At 53.5% G+C, this 20,202-nt stretch overlaps 2 protein-coding genes and 1 long non-coding RNA gene across 4 annotated transcripts; 1 reads left to right on the top strand and 2 right to left on the bottom strand.

The window, feature by feature from the left end:
• Window positions 1-5,400: 5,400 nt before the first annotated feature.
• Window positions 5,401-7,943, bottom strand: HOXB5 (homeobox B5). Its single transcript, XM_055258473.2, has 2 exons — window positions 7,285-7,943; window positions 5,401-6,608 (listed from the first exon to the last, which is right to left on the bottom strand). The coding sequence occupies exons 1-2, from the start codon at window positions 7,844-7,846 to the stop codon at window positions 6,361-6,363; spliced, it is 810 nt and encodes a 269-aa protein (XP_055114448.2). The 5' UTR covers window positions 7,847-7,943; the 3' UTR covers window positions 5,401-6,360.
• A 1,956-nt stretch (window positions 7,944-9,899) lies between these two features.
• Window positions 9,900-19,414, bottom strand: HOXB6 (homeobox B6). 2 transcript variants are annotated; one of them, XM_055258481.2, is made up of 4 exons: window positions 19,290-19,414; window positions 18,905-19,041; window positions 11,855-12,347; window positions 9,900-10,795 (listed from the first exon to the last, which is right to left on the bottom strand). In XM_055258481.2, exons 3-4 carry the CDS (start codon window positions 12,267-12,269, stop codon window positions 10,536-10,538), a joined length of 675 nt encoding a protein of 224 aa, XP_055114456.1. In that variant the 5' UTR covers window positions 12,270-12,347; window positions 18,905-19,041; window positions 19,290-19,414; the 3' UTR covers window positions 9,900-10,535. The 2 variants fall into 2 exon arrangements, with proteins under 2 accessions (XP_055114456.1, XP_055114457.1); XM_055258482.2 differs by lacking the exon at window positions 19,290-19,414 and having other exon boundaries at window positions 11,855-12,379; window positions 18,905-19,266.
• Window positions 12,991-16,772, top strand: LOC129470576 (uncharacterized). Its single transcript, XR_008653253.2, has 3 exons — window positions 12,991-13,165; window positions 14,870-14,969; window positions 16,506-16,772. It is a non-coding gene; the product is annotated as an uncharacterized lncRNA (long non-coding RNA).
• Window positions 19,415-20,202: the final 788 nt, after the last annotated feature.

Genomic DNA, 20,202 nt, shown 5'->3' with positions numbered 1-20,202 from the left:
CCCCTAGGTGTCTTCCCATGCTGACTCCCCACCTTTCCAACTGGCCTGGGTCATCTTTTGGTAAGGCAAAATGGTCTGGGGCCTGCGAGGTACCTTTCCTCCCTAGATGCATTCAGCCCTACGCCACAAGGCTCCAAGGTCAGGGATCCAGGGATCGCTGCGACCAAAACCAGTCGCTGTGCTCCGAAGCCGCAAGGCTCAGCCCGGATCCACTCCGGGAGAGGCAGTCCAGAGGGCGGCCTCGCAGCCTGGGAACCGTTTCCGGGGAGGAGAAGCTACAGGATACTGCAGAGAGTGCATTTTTCTCTCCAAGAGGAACTTTAGGGGGAGAAGAGACAAGGGAGGAGACGCCTAAATCACTGAGAAAAGGAAAAAGAGAGGGAAGAGAAACGTTAAAACTTGGGGACAAGGTGCTTTTTGGGCTCCGACAGGTTCCCGAATTGCTCCAAGTCCCATACTCTCCAGGCTCCCAAATTTCCCCTCTTCCTCTTGGAGACTGCAATCAGTAAATTCGCCAAAAGAAAGAACGAAAGATCCGCCTAAACCTTCCGGCGTGCCCCCACCCCTGGTCTACAGCGGCGGAGGTGGCTGCGGCGGTGTGGCCGGCGGCGCGTAATGTATGCTGCAGCGGCTCGGAGCCCCACGTAGGCCGGCGCTGCTGCCCCCGTCTGCTGACCTCTGCATGATCCCGGACTCTATGAATTATTGATGAGATATGAGCGTTGATTTCCCCTTTCAGGATGCAAACTCCATTATATTGTTAAAATGGCGATTTAATCGTTGAGAATAGCTTTGGTGTGGGTTTTTTCCCCCAACTCATTTGCGCCTCCTTCCTTTTCATTTAACTCTCTTAATTAAATCCTTTAACAGATTTTAATCACTTTTTGGAGGGAGGGATAGGAGAAAGGAGAAGGCCATAAGACCATCACTACCAACAACAATGCGACGCTAAAGCAAAATAAAACAAACCAAATTCGAAAACCGTCATAAGCCTCTACTTTTGAGAAGTTGAAAGGAAAGTGAGGGGGGGGGAGGTTAACCCCTCTAGAAAGGATGCTCGCTAACCTCTGCTGGAGACAGAGCATTAGAGGGCTGGGGAAACCCACCAGAGACAAGGAAGAGTGGGATGGGGCCTGCAGGAACGACCTGAGGGTTATTTAATCCCCCCCCCAACCATCACCACCATGAGACTTATGTGTGGACTTGACTGTAGAGACTAAGTCATTCTTGCCCTTGCTGAGAACTCCAGGGGCTTCAAGCCTGGGGAGGGCCACAGGATTCATGTGCAGAGGGCCCTCCAATCTCAACCTCAGAGTCCCTTAGGGAGAAATATCCATTCTGCTTAAGGGGCCCCCATTTTTCCCTTCCCCTCCCCGAACAGCTCGGTTTCCAGGCGGTGTAAATTAATATGGATGTGTAACAGCGCTGTAGCAATCGATAAATCTCACTGTGGGCAGATCTCAGCCTCAAAATCTGATTACTCTGAAAAACTCCAAAAGTGGGGAAGGATACCAGTATTCCCTCCCTTAAAAGAGGGGAGCTCATTCTTGCTAGCCCTGTCTTCCAAGATTGACCAGGTTGGTCCCCGAAGCTGAGAAGTCCACGCTAGGGAGACTAGTCCTGGGAAGAGACTGAGTTTGGGGGGTTGTGCTGAGCTTCTGTCTTCTCCATTGCTCAGAATCCTTGGCCTGCAAATCCCAGGGATAAAGGAACCAGGCAAGGAAAGGAGCTTCCTCTTAGATCTTCCCATTCTGCTCACCAGCCCTAGAGAATAACTTCTCACAGCCAGGGAAGGGTTAAGTGTCCCTGCCACAGTTATGGAGAGGAAGCCGATGAAATATGGGCACTTGGAACTCCAGGCCCGGCTGGCTTTCCTGTTTACACTTCTTTATACTTCCTCCCACCCATTGGCCTCAGAGAAACAAAACAAAACAAATAACCAAATAAAACAAAACAAAAAAAATCAAAATTGAATTGTCCCCCGAGTGGTGGCCAGGCTGGCCTCAGAGGGAAAAGAGAAACTGCAGCCTTAATCTCCAGCTGTCACCTCCTGGGGCCTGCCCCAGGTTGAAGATTTGGCCAGAGGGTACCGGCTTGGCTTGTAGCTCAAGAGGTTGAAGCCTGGACTGGCAGAGAGAGAAAGCAGGTGGGAGAGGAGAGAGAGCAAAGCCCTGGAGAGAGTAGAGCAGCTCTGTTAGAGGGAGATAGCCTGGGGAGGGCAGGAGGAGAGGACAGAGGTCTGGGGCAGAGGAGAGAGTTCTTGGCACCAGCAATCCCTTCACACCTCTCATTGCCTCCCCCAACTTGTCCTGACTGGGGTTCAGACAGGACTGGGGACCAGCTCAGGGAGCCTGAAGTGGAGAAAAGGAAAGCCCAGCCTAGGGCGTCTTCTCCAGGACCTGCTTAGAGCTGGAGGAGACCCTTCAAGAGTTTGGCCACTGAGGTGGAAGTGGGCACCCCAAGTTGCTCTTTGCCATCCTGGAAAATCCGACCAGATATGCCTAGTAGATGTTAGAGCCTACAGAACTGACATGAGAGGGGGTAAAGAAACAATTTTTCAGGAGCAGGCCTTGCTATCTGGGGTTCTAGCTTCCAGGAGGGCTTTCAGAAAGGCAAGTATATTAGAGTGAGGCCAGGGGCACAATAGGAATGGGGTTCCCTTGGAGACCCAGGTCAGACTGTCCCTTGCAGAGCTCTTTGTCTGCATGTCTGTCAACTCCGTTGCCTTGTAGAGTGGAAGACTGTGGAAGCTGTGCCTCCAGCACTTCTTTATATTTTCAATGGTGCTGGGGATCCTTTGGGAGATGACCTGTGTCTCCTTTCTAAGGGATACAAATGCCCTCATCATTCTTAGGATGATGTGTCTTCAAACCAGGGTGACTCTGCTCTTAAAGCCTGTTAAGGATCTCCTGTTAGTCAGGCTTGGGCAATGGATAGAGAGCTCAGGGAATAGAAAGTGGCTTCAGGAGAAAGGATGGGGGAGAACTCCAGTGTCCCTTAATGAGAAAAAGGGAGTCTTATGACCCCATCCTTGTCCCAAAGATCAGAAGCCCCTTGAGGTGCCACTTGTCCAATCCCAGAAACTACCTATGGCAGTTGGTGAGCTGAATCAAGGGAAGGCAGGCTGGTGAAAATAGGAGTGACAGGGTAGTTAGCCCCATGGGTGTTAAATTGGGGGGTGGTCAATTTGGTGGGGAAGAAGCCTCTGACTTTTAGAAGGGTGATTTTCCCTAGAAAATAACAGAAACCCTGGGGATCAAATCCTGAAGTCTGTCTGGTTTATGGTGTCACAAAACAAAGGGGCCTTTGAGGGTGTGCCCAGAAAAGAAGAGGGAAAAAGAGAGGAAAACAGAGCACCTTTCCTATTTTCTCTTCCAGCTCCTGAATCTATTTCCTCCCGACAGTTGAGGGATTTGTATTCTTGAGCTGATTTTATTTGTGGAGGGCTTGCCAGAGTTCTACTTAAACACCTAACACCTCTAGGCAAGAGAAGAAGCTCTTCCCTTCCCCCATTCCTGGTTCAGGAATTAGGTTTTGAATTGGGGGGATTGCCCTCTCTGTCTGCTCCCTAGTCTGACTTCAGGATCCTACTTCAAGCCAAGGAGAAAGATTAGCTTGAGACCAACAGGCTGAAGGTGGAGGCAAAAGCAGAGCTGTGCTCCCCATCCCAGAGAAGCCTGATGAAGCCAAAGATAACCAAAGAGACCCCTTTTTATGGGCTTCAAAGATCGGAAAGCCAGAGATCACCCCAGGGCAAGGCAGCCCACAGCAGCCGCCTACCGGGTGCTTTTTCTCAGCTCAGATGTATCCAGATAAAAATGCCCAGCGGTGCACCCCCACACACCTCTGACAAATGAATGTCATAAAGTTTCTTTCTAGAGGGTGGGGGGATAGTTGTCTGAAGATATCCAGCAGTGAAGTGGCCCCCAACAATGGCCCCTTCTTTCAGCAATACACACCCCTCCTTCCTGGTCCCTAAATTTCCACTGGCACTGAGGGAGCATGGATCCCCCACACAAACCCTTTAACCCACAAAGTCAGACACTCCTGCTGGTAAAAATCAGGCACCCCCGACCAACCGATGAGGCCTTATGAAACTGAGAGCACTCATTTCAGCCACCCAGTCCCTTAGAACTGGGTGCATAAAACAGGCTAAATTTCCCCTACATCACCCCACAGCCCCAGGTGGAAACAAGTTTTCTTTCCCTAGTCCCAAGCCCCAGAATTGCAAGGGGTAAAAGCAAAAGCTGAAAGCGACTTACTGCGGGAATGCTGGCCTGGGCTGCCGCTGCCTTCTGGGCTGGTCCGGCTGCTCCAGGCTGGGAGAGTGCTCACCTACCTCTGCCCCCTTCCCCACCACAGCGAGCAGTTAAAGTGTCACTTAACATTCTGGAGAATGTGAAATATACTGCGCGGTGTCAACTCCCCAAAACCATAAAACTAACTTTATGGACCTCACGTGACTTTCTCGAGCCAGTGAGGGGTATCTGTCTGACTTCTCGGCGATTTTTACGATCTAACTTCGAGATAAAACCCCTATCCATTTGACATCTAAATGTCATAGCGACTTTTGGGATAGTTTGCTATCGACAAAGGGGGACAAAGTCAAGGGGTGAAGGGAAAGGAGGGCCAAGTAGAGCCTCCACGACCCTCGGCTGCCTCCTCACCAGCTCCCCCTCCCCCCAAGTCCAGTAAGAAGTTGGGCCAAGCTGGAAGGGATTGACCGGGTAAGTGTCCAGACTTGACTCTTGTGCTCAGGGTGGAAGCTGACTTGGATGGAGGTGGACTGGGCCCTAGCCCTGGGCCAGGCTGAAAGGGAACCAGGGGTCTTTCTGAAAGGACCCTAACTCCTAATCAAGAGGGAAGATCAGTTGGGCCCTTGGAGAGGAGCCCTTGATAAGGGTAGGGAAGGCTGAGGGTGAGAGAAATCCTTTGAAATCCAGCTGATTTTCTTTTTTTTTTTTTTTTTTTTTTTTTGCTTTAGTTGGTGGCAGAGCTGAATTGGGACTTGCAGTAGGAGACAGGAGGCTAGGCAGGCCTCTACCACTCCCAAAAGGCCAGGAGCCTCCTGCTGAGGACTTAGGCCCAAATTACTTTCCCAGAAGAGTTTTCCAGAGGCTTCCTTGGCCAGCTAGTGGAAGACCACGATGAAGTCTAGCTCAGCCTTTCCTCTGCCCCAGCCCCACATGGGGTTTCTGGGCCTTGGAGTCCCCCAGGCATGAAGGTCTGTTCCCTGGCCCAAGCACTGTTGACCAAGCCAGGGACTTACATGACTGAGAAGAGCTGTTGGGGAGCAGCCTACTTTTTCTTCCCTGCACCCCAGATCTATTGAGAATGGTGCAGGGTGTGCCTACGATGGGAGAAGCAGACCCCTCGGAGAAAAGACAAGTGGAAGGGCAATGGAGTGGGGGAAACATTTATTTGACTTCCAGGAAAGCTACAAACAGATACCAAAAGCCAATCACTGAGACAGGTCCCGCAAAGACAGATTTCACACGTAGCACAGCATCCACTCGCTCACTACAAATGGTCTTGGAAGCAAAATGGGTAAGGGAGAGAAGGGTCTGAACCAGACTATCCCCATATTTACAAGCTTTGGGCCCTCTAGCCAGACCCATGGATTCACAGAGAAATACACAAGACATTTTGCACTGAGGATCATTTTTGTTTCCATATACTCCCAGACCAGGCCTTGTGGGGCCTACCCAGGCAGCAGGAACTTAAATCTCACTATCTTCTTTCTCTCTTCTCAATATCATCCCGTTGGTCCTCCCTAGCCCCTTCCCACCCTAGGACCAAGCCCCTAGGAGACTGGGGGCCTAGGGAGTGAGGAGGGAGGAGGAGGAGAATGAAAAGAGACTCCATCTCCGAGGCCAGCTCAGCTTGGCCCCACTGCGGCACTACTCCACCTCAACTGCTGCCCCTTACAGAAGTTTCCAGCTGAAACTCAAAATACAGCGATCATCTTTTTATAAATAAGTTAGAACACAGATGGGGAGGGGAGAGTTCACATTAAACATGCCAATTTCTTTCTTTTTTTTTTCCTGGGGGAAGGACTGCAACCACAGACACAAACATTCAGAAACACCGGCGGATTTAGGACAAGCAGAAGGGAGTTGGGAGTATGGAAGGAAAATAATAATAATTATTATTATTAACAATAATAACAAGATAACCAGTCCAGGAGAGAGGGAGCCACAGGAAGACCTAAGACCAAACGAAATATCGTAACACAAGGCCGGGGCGAGGCAGGCTTGTGGGAACCGGTCCCCAGCGGGCGGCGGCAGAGCGGGGAGGATTGGAGGGGCCAGGGCTGGGGGTGGCACGGGCTCTTGGGCCGCTGGGCTCCTCTTGGCGGGCTCAGGGCTGGAAGGCGCTGCCGGCTGTAGCCAGGCTCATACTTTTCAGTTTGTTGTCCTTCTTCCACTTCATGCGCCGGTTCTGGAACCAGATCTTGATCTGGCGCTCGGACAGGCAGAGTGCGTGGGCTATCTCGATGCGTCGTCGCCGGGTCAGGTAGCGGTTGAAGTGAAACTCCTTTTCCAGCTCCAGGGTCTGGTAGCGGGTATACGCGGTCCGGGCCCTTTTCCCGTCCGGCCCGGTCATATCTGGAGCAGGTAGAGAAAAGCCGCAAGGCAACGTTATTCCGGTTAAGGGAGGGGGCACTGGGTGGGAGGGGGCACTGGGTGGGAGGGGGCGGGGGAGCAGGACCCAGGCGTCCCGGCACCCAGCTCACCACAGCTGCAATCCTCTCTACTCCAGATGCCCACATTCAGGCTCGATTTCTGCACCCCTTTCTACTGCATCCCCCACTTCTGCTGGCAGCCAGTGCGCCGGGCTTTGTCTCTTGCTCGCTCCTAGTGCCTCACCCTTGGCTGGGCTCAGGCGGCCGCTCGCCCCGGGAGGGAGGAGAGCGGTTGCACTTTTGCCCCGGAAAGCTCCTTTTACTGTTCACCACTTCTTTGCTAGCGACAGTCTCAAAATTTCAGGGGTAAGCAGGACCCTTCCCCACATTATTGAACCCCATCCTTTATCCTAAAGCTGGTTCAGCTGCGGTAATAAAAACCTAAGCCGAAGCTGGAAAACATTATTAAAAATACCCCCCTCTAACAGAGAGACCCTTTTTGGCTCTGTCTACGAAGCTATGAGGCCCCTCTTAGAGACTTTCCCCCTTAGAAAAATGAATCTATATTTAGGGTAAAGCCAAGCTCTCCTTGTTCCCCCATCCCACCCCAAAACGCAGAGCAGGAAAGCTGAGAAGACAAAAAAGAGAGAGAGAATTACCATGGCTGATGTGAAGCTTCCTCATCCAGGGGAATATCTGCGGAGTCTGCCCCTCGGGCGCGGCTGTGGAGGTGGCCATGGGCTCTGGCTGCGCCCGAGCTAGGCTAGGGCTGCTTAGCTGGTTCGCCGCTTCCTCAGGCTCCGAGGACGCGCTGGCCTCGTCTATTTCGGTGAAATTGGCGCTGGAGCTGGCTGAGGTCGCCTGGTCGGAAGGGGACGAAGCAGAGGGCTTGGCGCCGTGGCTGTCGCCGTTGGTGCAGGGCAGGGACTCGGGCGAGGACAGGGAGCAGCTCGAAACCGCTTGCCTGAAGCGGGGCTCCTGGGCGGGCGCGGGGAAGGCGCGCGAGCTCTCGCCCACCGCCCCAAAGTGGCTGGAGGAGGCCGAGGAGCGGTTGACGCTGAGGTCCATCCCATTGTAATTGTAGCCGTAAGAGCCGGTGTGCATGGCAGCGGGATCCCTGTAAGAGCCGCTCAGAGAGCTGCCACTGCCATAATTTAGCAACTGATAGTCCGGGCCATTTGGATAACGCCCCGAGAAGGAGTTTACAAAGTACGAGCTCATTTGGGTGATTTTGGAGGGCTTGATTTGTGGATCGTGGTCGTTATAACCCTGTGCTTCACGATTTATGATGTATTAATGAATTATAGCGATGCACTGTACTTCGTTTTGCTATGTATGCGGCCAAATACGGGGGGGGTTGGAAGGGGGGTGGGGGGGCGTTAGGGAATCACGTGCTTTTGTTGACCAGTCGTAAATTCTCGCTGATGACCTCAAGAGGTAATTCATGCTCTATGGTTACAAATAATGACGATCCGAGAATCGTTAGGGCCGATTCAATGCGAGCCTCCGAGAGAGGGGGAAAAAAGGAGAAGGGGGAGAAACAGGGAGAAGGTTGGCTTTGGCCTCTGAGCAGAGCGCGCCACCTCCCGGCGATCGACGGGAGCGCGGGAGGGAGACCGCCATGGCGGCGGCGGCTGCCTCCCTGCTGGCTCCCTGCAGTCGCCGGGAGAGAAAGAAACCCGGCCAAGGCTCAGCCACAGGGTTGAGCCTTTTAGAGCAGGGGTTGGGCTTTTTACCCACTTTCTTGTGGGTGGGGTTAGCCTCTCTATTTGGTTCCTTCTCTCTACATCATCACTGTCGTTATTATTTTAACTTTGAATGAGAAGATCAAAGATTGAGTTGCTTTTCCCTTTCTCAGGCTTTGCAAGTCTCCGAATTGGAGGCGGAAATGGGGGAAGGGTTGGAAGTTGTGTGTGAAAAACAATTATTGCAACGGGTTTTCCCCAGGAGCTTAGCCTGGCCTGCATCCTGGTGGAACTGCTGTTACAGGTCCACAGCGCCCAGGCCGAGCCTGCAGGGCTGGGCGGGAGGCTTGAAAAAGAAGGCGGAGAAGTGTTCACTTCTCCTGGGCCACTTGGAAGTTCGAAATCCCCTTCCTGACCTCCTTGGTGGTCCTTAGCCCAGGCGTGGGGAGTGACAGAGCAGCACAGGGAACCCAGAAGCCGAGCACAGCTGGGGCTAAGCGGCCTAGTTGCCGAAAAGACTACAGCGGCCACCGCGTCTGCTGCTTGGGTTTGAGTAGTAACATGTGTCTGAGAGTTCGTAAAGCGGAATCCCTTCCCCTCCTCCTCGGCTATTGCATTCGGAGGCCCCACTACAGGCCCCTCACTTGCAGCTGGGCAGTTTGAGAATTTGCCTGGTGGCAGCCGCCTTCCCGGAAAAGGGGTTCCAAGGACCCGCATGCGTTGCTGAGCACGCTGAGCGGCCAGAGACCGCCGCAGCTGGTCTCCTATTAGGAGGGGACTATTTTCTTTAAAAATAAGAAAGGAAGCGAGAGGGCGGAGGAATAAAGGAAGTGTCTGCAGCTTACCCTCTGGGTGCCGGTGCAAGCAGAGAGAGAATGAGCCATTCTGGTTTGAGAGGATGACACTAAATGCCCCATCACCTGGCCTCCTGCCCTGGGGTCTCCAAGGAGCAAGGGAAAGTTGTGCCCTTCGGCCTGTGCCTGGCTGGTGGCTTTACATTCCCCTACTTGAGGCTGATCTCCTACTTGAGGCTGATCTCCTACTTGAGGTGGGAAGGGGCACCTGGAGCCTTCAGCTACAGGGTGAGAGATACCCAGTGGCCCCATTTTTTAGTCTCCAGAGCCACAGGCCAGAAACGGAGGGCCAAGGCTGGCGAAAAAACCTGGCCATGTGGACGGGCCAAAGGCCAGGGGTCTCTGCGAAGGTGAGGACAGAAAAGCGCTGCAGAGGCCCCCAGACTCGATGGCTCCGTCTCCGCAGGAGAGCTTTAGGGACCTCAATTGCTCCCTTAGTGCTGTGGACACACGAGGAAAGGCTAGAGAATGAGAGGGAAACAGCCCCTCTCCATCCCCCAAGTCTGCACGGGGAGAGGCGGCTGTGAGCCTCAGCACCAGGGAAACGCAGCGCTGGGGCCTGGGCAGGACTGATCGCTCCAGCGTTTATCCCAGCTGTAACTTCCCAGTCGAACAGGGCTCGCTTCGGCGGGCCAGGGCTCTCGCCTTTGCTGAATTCTGGCTCAGGAAAGTGGAGAGGCTGGGGGTTGAGGGGAGAGGAAAAAATGGCAGGGGAGGATTGGAGGTGACCGAGCTTCGAGTTTTCACATCTTTATTATTGTTATTATTATTATTATCATCATCATCATCGAAGTATTTCACGTCCAGAGCTAAGACAAGACTACAAACACAACACATAGAAAATTAATAAAATAGAACTTTGTTTTCTTCTGAGGCTCCTCTTCTTACTTCTAGGTAGTATGTGCTCCTTCCAGTGGCTTTGGGGAGGGGGTGGGAGAGACGACAGGTCTGGGATCAGGGAGTCTTCAAGGCCCCCGCTGAGGGGACAGCGAATCTACCATTGAACCGTGCACGGGGGACATGGACGAAATGAGACGCGACAGGGATAAGAGCATTTTGCTCTGCTTCCAGGAAACATCAAGTGAGTCCGATCCTCAGTTCTCACCAGGAAGCCTGATCAGGCTGAGGCGAGTTCCTCGGGAAGGAAGGGCGCGCGGGGTGCTGGGTGGGCTCGAGTAGTGAGGCCTCAGAGCACCCGCCAGGAGCTGTGCGGGCGGGGGGGGTCCAGGAGAGCGCTGGGCCCTGCCTGTCTGCGCTGGAGAGCAGGTCTCCTGGCTCCTCCACCCGAGAGCCTTCCTTCCCGGGTCTCTCTGACGCCCTCGGCTCCCCACAGACCTCTCCCCTCGCGTCCTCCCTCCCTTTCCAGCACCTTCACTCGGCCGGTTTTTCTTCCTCCTCCCCCGCACTGAGCTGAGACGCGCTGAGCAGTTTGCTCTCCTTTTTCCACTTCATGCGTCGGTTCTGGAACCATATCTTGATCTGCCGTTCCGTCAGGCACAGGGCGTGCGCGATCTCGATGCGCCGCCGCCGCGTCAGGTAGCGATTGTAGTGAAACTCCTTCTCCAGCTCCAGCGTCTGGTAACGCGTGTATGTCTGGCGGCCTCGCCGGCCGCTGGGCCCGAAGGAGGAACCTGTTACGCAGAGTGGAGATGCTGAGGCCTGTGGTCACCGGGCCCAGGGCCCCCTCCCCTAGTCGACCCTCGAACACAGACTCCAGCCGGTACCGGGATACCCTCTATTCTGCCGGTTCCCTTCCCCCGTCTCGCACTCCTCCAGCGCCCCCTCCAGATTCCCTCCTGGTCTCCTAGGCCTGTGCCGTCTGTCTAGACTCTAGATGGGGGAGGGGAGGAGCAGTTTGAACTCCCACCTGAGCCTGGGGGGAGGGGCTGGTCAGGTGTGTCTCTTCTTAGTTGCATCTTGTCTTTCCCTCCCTTTCCATCCATCTTGCTCCCCGCCACATCCCGCCAGCCCAATGATAAATCCAGGCCCTTAATCCGTAATGACGTAGATCGATCCATAGTCCACATTAACGGCTCCTCACTTTCGAGTCCGGCTAATGGACATCAGTTGGGACTTAAGGCCAACAAATAATCCAACCTGAGACCCCGCGCCTGTTTCTCCCTCTCTCGCTCCGCCTGCTCCCTCTCTCTTCCTTCCCCTTATTCCTCCTCCCTCCTCTGACTACCACCCCTTTTCTGGTTCCTCATCTAGCCCCAGCCCCCCACCCTCAGGGAAACACAGTCCCAGACAGACTCAACTCTTCCTCTTCAGCGTCACCACCTACCCCCTTGCATGACGCACTCCGTTTTTAATGGAGCCGTCTTTGGTTGGGGAACCCTACCAGGGCTGGGAGAGGGGGGCTGGGGGCGCAAAGTAAAGCCAAGCCAGTGACTGCGGGCCCCTGCTCCCTTCCCTGTCCTGGAACCCCGGCTCTGGCCAGGCGCCCCAGGAGAGCACACTTGCTCCCCATGGCTCCCAGTGCGGCTGGGACTTTGCAAACTTTGTAACTCCTGCCTAATAGGGGACACAGCGAGAGACCCCGAGCAGGCGCCCAATCTTCTTCTATCTCCTAACTGAGATGCCCACCCAGCATGCTGTGGGAGATTGGGGCAGGGGGCGCTCACTAGTTCTGTCTCCCGGGGTGGGGACCCAGGGGAGCCGGGGCGATGGAGACGGGAAGTCTCACTCACTGTTGCACGAATTCATCCGCTGCATCCACGGGTAGACCGGAGTGGAGCACTTCTGCTCTTCTGTCTCGCCGAACACGCTCTTGTCCTGTGCGCAGTCCGACTTCCGCGGCTCAGGGTGGAACGGCGGCTGCTCGTCGGCGCCGGAGAGTGCGCAGGCCGACTCCTTCTCGCGGTAGAAGGCGGGCGCCGGCCCATAGTCGCAGGGCGCCGCTCGGCCGTAGCCACCGCCCGCCGGCGGGTAATAGGAGGAAGTGGCAAAGCCCTTCTCCTGGCCCGGCCCTGGCCCGTAGGGCCCGGGGTAATGTCTCAGCGGGTCCGCATAGCCCGACGAATAGAGCGGTAGCTGGCCCAGGAAGGACTCCTGCCCGCTGGCCAGAGTGACGGGGAAGGTGGAGTTCACGAAATAGGAACTCATTGGGAGGGGAGGCGCGCGCGGCCGCTGCTGCTCCGCCGGGTTTATGATTTGTTGTGTTTTATAGTCCGAGCGCCGCGCCTATTAGTAGTATATCCGAGATTGGGTTTTAGCTGAGGGGGGATGGCGAGGTGCCAGTGAGGCCAGAAGGAAATACAACCATCTGATCCAACACTGACCAATGGCAGAGGCAGGAATTGTCAAATAGCACCCAGGAGGAGCGCAGCCCGCACGAGGGACCCGCGCACAAACCTATCAACCTTTTTTTTCCCTCCTTCTCCTTCGCCTTTCTCTCTCTCCCCAACAACACAACGCGTCCTGTTCCACCTACGTAGGATCTGTGAAACAGGCTCTGTGCCTTTGAGGGAGGAGGGAACGTTTAGATTGAGACCACCCCACTCCCGGGATTAAATAAATATATCTCTCCCCCACCCCACGCAGGATTGGAAAAAGTTAATTGTGTTTTCAGAAAAGTTAACCCCTACGTTGCTTGGGCCCCTTCTCTCCAGGGAGGGGTGGGTAAATGTCTCCGAATCTCCTTGAGAGAGAACTAAAGAAGAAGATTTGTTTCTAGGGTTTTGTGTCGGTAGAAGGTGAGAAGAGTTCTCCGCTAAGATAAGAAAAGAAGAAACACCCTCCTCCCCAGGTTTTGAACATCGTTTTTCCTGTTTATCAGATCTGCTTTCTCTCCTCCAAGCCTCGGGTTATTGTTCCTGCTTCTCCACAACCCTTCTGGTCTGAGGGGGCAGGCCAGATCCCACTGCCTAGAAGACCCAGAAGAGGAGGAGCTGGCAGGAGGGAGTGAGCCCAAGCTTCCCCTTCTGACTCTGTGGCTAGACTAGGAGCTTCTTGGAAGGCGGCGACGAGGGCGGCTGCCCAAAACTTTCTGCCTGGTTCTAGTATGCAGCTGCTCACTCTTGGCAGGGGAAGGGGCACTGGGGAAAGGGACTAGCCCTCTCCTCACTTGGTGATATGGAGTGAAGGAGTGAGGGGTATCCCTCAGCCTAGGTGGCTTTATTTGTCTGATCCCTATCCTGCCTGCAACCCTCACTCCAGTACCCTCTGCAATCCCAAAAGACTTAAGAATAGCCTGGGCTATAGGATTTTCAGGAATCAGGGATGTCCCAGTAAATCTGGGCACAAGGAAGAAATCATTCTTCTTCCAGTTGTGGGCTTCAAACCCTCCTGATAGTTGAGGCAGTCAGAGACCACTGGGAAGAAAGGCACTCTCACTCCTCTTCCAAGTCTCTGTAGGAGCTACCAGTTCTTTTTAAAATTAATTCTTTACCGGCCGGGCATGGTGGCTCAAGCCTGTAATCTCAGCACTTTGGGAGGTCGAGGCAGGCGAATCACGAGGTCAGGAGTTCAAGACCAGCCTGGCCAATATGGTGAAACCCCGTCTCTACTGAAAATACAAAAAATTAGCTGGGCATAGTGGCAGGTGCCTGTATTCCCAGCTACTCGGGAGGCTGAGGCAGGAGAATCGCTTGAACCCAGGAGGCAGAGGTTGCAGTGAGCCGAGATTGAGCCACTGCATTCCAGCCCAGGTGACAGAGTGAGACTCCGTCTCAAAAAAAAAAAAAAATTAATTCTTTACCAAGACTTGGTTTTTGCTTTAGTTTGATAGGGAGAGAAGGGCATTTGCGTTCTCTTGGGGACTCTGCAGGCAGCTTCCAGCCATCAGCCAGCATCCCCTCTCCCTTCAGTCTGTGTCTTAGCATTGCTACAATTCCCTCCCACACCCCATGTTTGTATCATCAGCTTTACTGCCTTATAAATTTGGGTGTGTCAGAGAATGTATGTCTCTGGCTCTTTCATCCAAGGAAAATGAGCATTGAGCCCAGGCTGGGAGACAGGGCCACAGTGCATTTCCAACATTCTAATATACATACACAGGCCAAGTAGTGAAGGGTGACAACCTTCACACCTGGGGACAAGAAGGGGCCAAGGCATGGAACAAAGTCAAATGTCAGGCCAGGCTGACCCTCCTCTGCCTTGTCCTTCCTTTGGGCTCCTTTTTCTGGCCAAGTTCTGCCCACTGAAGATGGTACAAGACACTAAGGAAGATGGCAGAGGACTGAGCTCGGATCACCAAGGGTGGGAACTTATTTGGTTGCAACGTGGTCTCCAAGGCTCTCTGAACTCAGGGCAACTTCTAGGCTGTACCTTAATGGCAAAATAGCCATCCCTAGATGGCCTCCAATTACTTCCTAACCTGACTCTATGGGAGTGTTTGATGAGCATTTAAGAAAACAAATTTAAGCCCCCTGATAATGAAGAAGGATAAATATTCTAAATCTAGGTATGGTTGGGCTTGCTTCTAGAGAGGACTAGGGGCCATTTGAACAGGGGGAGAAAAGTGGGAGAGAGTACTTGCATGCACCTCCCTGCCTACTGCTGAGGCTGAGCCCTGGGCCTCAGCCTCCCCTGCCTCATCCCTGCCCACAATGTCTCCATCCTAGCACTAAATAGTGTGGTTTTCTCGGTGAAGTCTGAACTAAATAAGATCTGGTGAGGAAGGGAGCATTTCCCTGTGTCAGAAGCAGGAAAATAATTGCCTTATCTTTAGAGTCACAGCCCCCAAATTAACCTCACCTCTGCAGGTTGCTTGTCTGGAGATGGAGCCACTACAGGCAGGGCCTGGGCGCCTGGAGTCGAGCATGAAAGGAAATAGCGCCTCATCGCTCTTATCTAAGCCCAGAGGTATTTATGAGCGTTTATTCGTCTGATCCGTTTGTTTGGGAAAAAGAGCAGGCGGGCAGGGCGGGCCAGAGACCGACTCCTTTCTGGAGCCAGATCCCTATGAATCTGTCTGTGGTTCGGTCCACCGCCCTCTGTCTGTCTCCTTGGGGGAATATGTAAATACACAGCGGGCTCAGCCATCCTCCAGTCTGGGGTGTCTCTCCCTGCCTCGACGAGGAAGTGTGTGTTCAGAGAGATGAATAGAAGTGTGTACCAATTCTTGAGTACATAACAGAGGGATTGTACAGATACCCCACAGGCAGGATTTATAATTGTAATTTTCTATGCTCTGAGTCTGCAGTCCTGTGGGCAAGCTAACACATTCCAGCTCCCAGGAAAATGTTTCCTAAGTTGTGCTCAGTTCAGGAGTAAAATTCTTGATAGGTAACCTCAGGAGGGATATTTGTGCATGCGCGCGCACGTGTGTGTGTGTGTGTGTGTGTGTGTGTGTGGTGTGTGTGGGGGGGTGCTGAGACATTGTCCAGGCTTCCAATTTCCTCTAAGCTATAAAGCCCTCTTCCTCAGCTCTTTGAGGTGATGAGCGCCTTCCCCCACCACCCCCAACTTTGGCTGGGGTGGGGTGGGATGAAAATATTTCAACTCAATTTTCATCCTGGACTCTGTTTCTCTGGGTTTGGGGAACATAAATAAATGTTCCCAGGGGTACAGAGTGATCACTCCCATAGGTTGAAGGAGGCTGTTTAGATGAGACACTTTGCCCTAAAGTCGGCCCCTCCAAATCAAAGTAGAAAGACTTCATTTTCATTATGCAAATGAGCGGCATCCTCTTTGATCTTTAGGAGAGTGAGCAGTAGTGCTGAACCCACACTCCCGGTTTCCTACCCGCAAGCCCAGGGGAAAACCTAACGGCCCTAAAATGTTTCAATACCATGTACCAGCTTGACTTCTCTACTTGTCCTTTGGATTGCCCAAAAGCAAAATCCCGGAGGGGCCAAGGACCTTCTAGGGCTGGCTCTTTCAGGGCTTCCTATAGAGCAGCTCCCTGAGTGGGGCCTTATAGCCACCAGAAATTCACCTCGCTGCAGAAAAGCTGTAAAGAGCTGCTCCAGAGGTGCTGAAAGCGGGTGGGAGCTGCAGCCACAGTGTTTGTCCCCAGCACCACCAGGCCCCTTTAACCTCGTCAGCTTCTTTAGCCCTGGGCCAGACTCTGGTAACACTTTGGCTTGCCTGGCACCGCAGGCAACTTCCTGGAACCCCACCCCCACCCAGGAACGGGGATCACAGCACCTTTAAAGGAACTGCCAGAGCTTCGTCCTACAGCTTGAAAGCCCAAGCTAATCAGTAACCCGTGAGACGGGGGCCAATATTCAAACGCTGCAGCAGAGGCGCATAGCCTAGCCCTGGCCACCCCCTCTTGGGAAGGCGGTCGAGTTAAGCCGGTGTGAAGGGTCCAACAGGAACGGAAATTACGACGGTGTGGTTCCTTAAGGATTTAACCCCAGTCCCACTACCAAATTTTTCCCAAATCATATTTAGGTCGACTTCGCTTGAAAAAATCGAGAATGGGGGAGGGCATCGGCACTCACTTGCAGACATCAACAGTTTCCAGAAAACTCGGTTTAATTCCTTCACCACGGACCCACCAACCAAGGAGCTGGCAAGACCCACCAGCCAACCAGGAGAACACAGACCCGGTTTGTCTTTTGACAACCGAGTGGAACTGCCGGGGCCGGCGCCTGCCCTGCGGGTCCCCTCCCTTGGCTGAGAAGAAAACCAAATAAACCTTGAACAGCCTTGGCTTCGGATGTCTCAAGCGGCCTCATCCTCTCCCGCGCCTTGGTGGGGTGGAGGTGGGGGTGGGGATGGCGGTGGGGGTGTCGGCTCTGATCCCTCCACCCTTTGATTCAGGGCCCCTGCCCGCTGGAAGCAGAATTAGACCTTTTAAAATATTCCCTAGAGGAAGCCGCTTCCCCTGCCAGCCGCCAGGTTTGGCGCTAGGATGGGCGGGGAAGGGGGAGTGGGAAATTGGGGATGATGGGTGGAGGAGAGACTTCTGTTCTCTAACTCACACCGGGGAACCAAGATCTAGCTGAGAGCGTCGGTGTGGGCCCGAAATCCCCCGAATCCCGTGGACCCTGCGAGACCGGGGCTCCAGGCGTCGGGCACCGCTGGACAGTGTCGCGGGGCTTGCAGTGCCGAAGCCGCGTGTCTCCGAACGGACGGTAGATGGCAGCAGACCGCATAATTTGGGTCACAGCGAACTGTCTAAGGGAGGATTTATAACCCTCCAAGACTACAGGAGAAAAAGATCTTTAGTATGGGTGGGTTTGGGAAATTTTTCCCTTGAGAATAGGCCCCGAGTGCCGTGGGTGCTGGCGGAGAACTCTAGCTACGAAGCCCAGCGGTCCCTGCGGGAGCCCAGCCCGGGCCTGAACCCAGGGTGTCTACCTGGGGCGGCAGAGCCGCCTATTCCGCGCCACAAGTGGCAGCGTCGTCCGTCTCCTAGCTTAGGACTGAGATAATAAATATATTCCCACTTCCAAAACGCCCCAGACCCTGTAACTCCGGGGCAACCAGAGGCCCGAGGCTGAACGTCCTGCATCTGGTCTTAAGAAAGAGAAAAGCAGTCACATGTTCGTGCAAACCAGACTAAAAATCACAGTCTCTCCTGCCCTCCACAGCCAACATCACTTATCTCTTGGCTGGAAGCTTCCCCAGAAGCTCCCTTACCCCATTTTTAAGTCCTTGCCTGGAGGCTGGCACCTACTTCCACCCCACGAGCTACTTTAGGAATCTCTGTCACCTGCCCAATGTTCTCCGCTCTCCCCACCCCCTAGAAGGCTTGACTGAGGGATAAAATTGGACACCCGAGGGACGGGACTGTCTGAGCTCAGTGCCAGTTAGCTTTTCAGTTTAGACGCCGCTAGGTCCCATAATTGGATTTTCTTTTTATTTTCTTCTTTCATGTCTTTCTCTTTTATTTTTATTTACAAGCCTAAAACAAAAATGCACTTAACAGCTTCTTCACAATCACCATGTCTGGAAAGTTTGAAATGTTATCATATCAGACACACACGGCAATTTTTTCCTCCACCGAAATCCACACATCCCATACCAATACAACGCAAGTAATAGAATGAATATCGCGCAGAAACCAACAGCTGTAACCTACCGCATTAAAACCACAAAACTGTCTCCCTGCAGAGCGAGGCTCCCTCCTGCGGGAGTGGCGAGATACTTGGGCATTCTCGGGCAGGCTTCCTGGTGGGGGGGGGGTCTCCCTCGTTTTTGGTGTCTCCACCCACAGCCCTTTAATTTCGAAAATGTCTCCGAAGGTAGATAGTAAGCATTTCTCTGTAAATTGTCTTTTCTGTGTTTCTCTAGCCGTTTCCTCTCCCTCGCCGGCCTCGGCGGAGATTCCAGGCCCCATAGAGACCAGGACGTCCCTTAGCGCCACCGCCCCATATGCCAGTGCTGCCGGGAACCCAGCGATATCCGCAACAGGCAAGAGTACTGCGCGGGGGCAATAGCCAGAGGCCGAGACAAGGGAGGGATGGCAGGAGGGGGAGGGGCAAGCCCGCGGAGGCCAGAACCACTGGCTTCCTTGGGTGCCACTGAAGCCCAGATACCCCCCTTCCTCTCTTTCGCAGCCCCCTTGCTTGAGTCTCTCCTCCAAGCTTAAAAAGGCGACTTAGAGCTGGTCTCCTGGCCCTCTTTTTATTCCTCTTCCCGCTTTCCCTGCCTTGGCTCCCCCTCCAGGAAGCAGCCACCCATCTCTCCACCACCGAATTTCCTGGGAAGCTTCTCCCTGCAGCGCCCAGAGGTGGGGTTCAGCACCGTCTTGGAGCGCGGGAGGAGGGAGAAAAACCCAAGCCCCACCCTCCCTACAAAAGCGATGCAAAAGAACAAGAAGAAAATTGTAGAATCTCCCTTACCTTTGCAGACCTTGGGATTTTTTTCCCCCTCCGGATTTAAAGGAATGGGTAGGGAGGAAGGAAGGAATATTCAGTTTCTTCTTCAGCTTCCAGATAATATTGTCCCAACGTGAGAGCCGTTGCTTCCCCTTCTCTGACTTGGGAGAGAGGGTGTTTCATTTTTCTGACATTTGCATAGAAAATGGAGTAAGTTCTGGCCTTGAAAAATAGTATCGGGCTGCAGTCCTGGGCAGATTGTCCATTTACCCTCCATGGTGACTAAAATCCCAGATCAGTGAGCAAATTAACTTAGGAATCAAAATTATTTTTGGTTCTCTCTTTGTGTAATTCCCACCCCTCCTTCTCTCCCTCTCCCTCTCGCGCTCTCTCTCTCTTTTCTCCTCACCCCCCTCTCTCGTCCTCTCTGTCTTTTGCTCTATCGAGCTGATACTGAAGTACAAAAATATCAAGAGGCTGGAGCCCTGAAGGACGACAGTGCTCCGACCTAGGTGTGGTGTCCAAAAGAATGCTGCATTATAACCACCAGGGAAATGATAAAAAGTTCATGTTCACGATCGCCCGGCCACATGACCGGCGCCGGCCAATCGCTGAATTCAACCACTCATAAACTTCTATCACAAAGTTGTAAATTTTCATAAAACAACAAGGAATTTATTGCATTTCTTCATGGCTGCTCCACTAGCAACCCTTTTCTCAGTCGCCATCTTCTTTTCTTCTCCTTCTCTCTTTTTGGGGAAACCCCAATCTGAGAAGGGGTGAGATTTGGGGGGCAGGGAATCAGAGTGGAGAAGCCATAACGGTACAGCTGGGAAGAGGGTTCTTTCCCGAACCTCCATATTTTCCACAGGAGCTCTGCTCCCTCTTCTACTAAAAGTCTACCCCAAATCCTCTGCATAGGGACTGTTCTGAGACAATTTTGGGGTGAGGCAGGAGCAGGAAACGGTGTCTAGAGTTGCCACCTGCATAAGGGCAAAATGAAAGCTTCAGTGTCCCCTCTCCCCCTCTGAACTGGCCCCCCCATTCCTAGCCCTGTAGACAGCAGGACCCCCACCTGTGAGGCTTGCAGCATTGCAGGCGTGGGGGCGTTAGATCCCCTACGGCTTAGTTTTTGCCCCAGGAGGAAAAGTGGCCTGGATGGGGGCCAAGGCAGATAGTCTGACAACCAGATTCTCGCCTCCGCAACCCAGAAACTGGGGGAGGGTAAAGCCGGATCCTGGCTTCTCCCGCCCAAATGTAGGCAAGTCCAGGTTCCCTATGACAGCTCCATGCGCTCTCCAGGGCGTTACGTGGTCATTAAT

This window comes from Symphalangus syndactylus, chromosome 20, assembly GCF_028878055.3.
Source record: "Symphalangus syndactylus isolate Jambi chromosome 20, NHGRI_mSymSyn1-v2.1_pri, whole genome shotgun sequence".
In the NCBI taxonomy this organism is placed as follows: domain Eukaryota; kingdom Metazoa; phylum Chordata; class Mammalia; order Primates; family Hylobatidae; genus Symphalangus; species Symphalangus syndactylus.
This window is presented reverse-complemented; position numbering and strand designations above follow the sequence as displayed.

What these genes read in the sequence shown, in the direction of transcription:
- HOXB5 (XM_055258473.2), bottom strand. Translation starts at nt 7,846, where the DNA reads ATGAGCTCGTACTTTGTAAACTCCTTCTCGGGGCGTTATCCAAATGGC. An exon ending in GAAGCTTCACATCAGCCATG is followed by an intron (nt 6,609 to 7,284) that starts GTAATTCTCTCT and finishes TACCTGCTCCAG; the next exon opens with ATATGACCGGGCCGGACGGG.
- HOXB6 (XM_055258481.2), bottom strand. Translation starts at nt 12,269, where the DNA reads ATGAGTTCCTATTTCGTGAACTCCACCTTCCCCGTCACTCTGGCCAGC. An exon ending in GCGGATGAATTCGTGCAACA is followed by an intron (nt 10,796 to 11,854) that starts GTGAGTGAGACT and finishes TCTGCGTAACAG; the next exon opens with GTTCCTCCTTCGGGCCCAGC.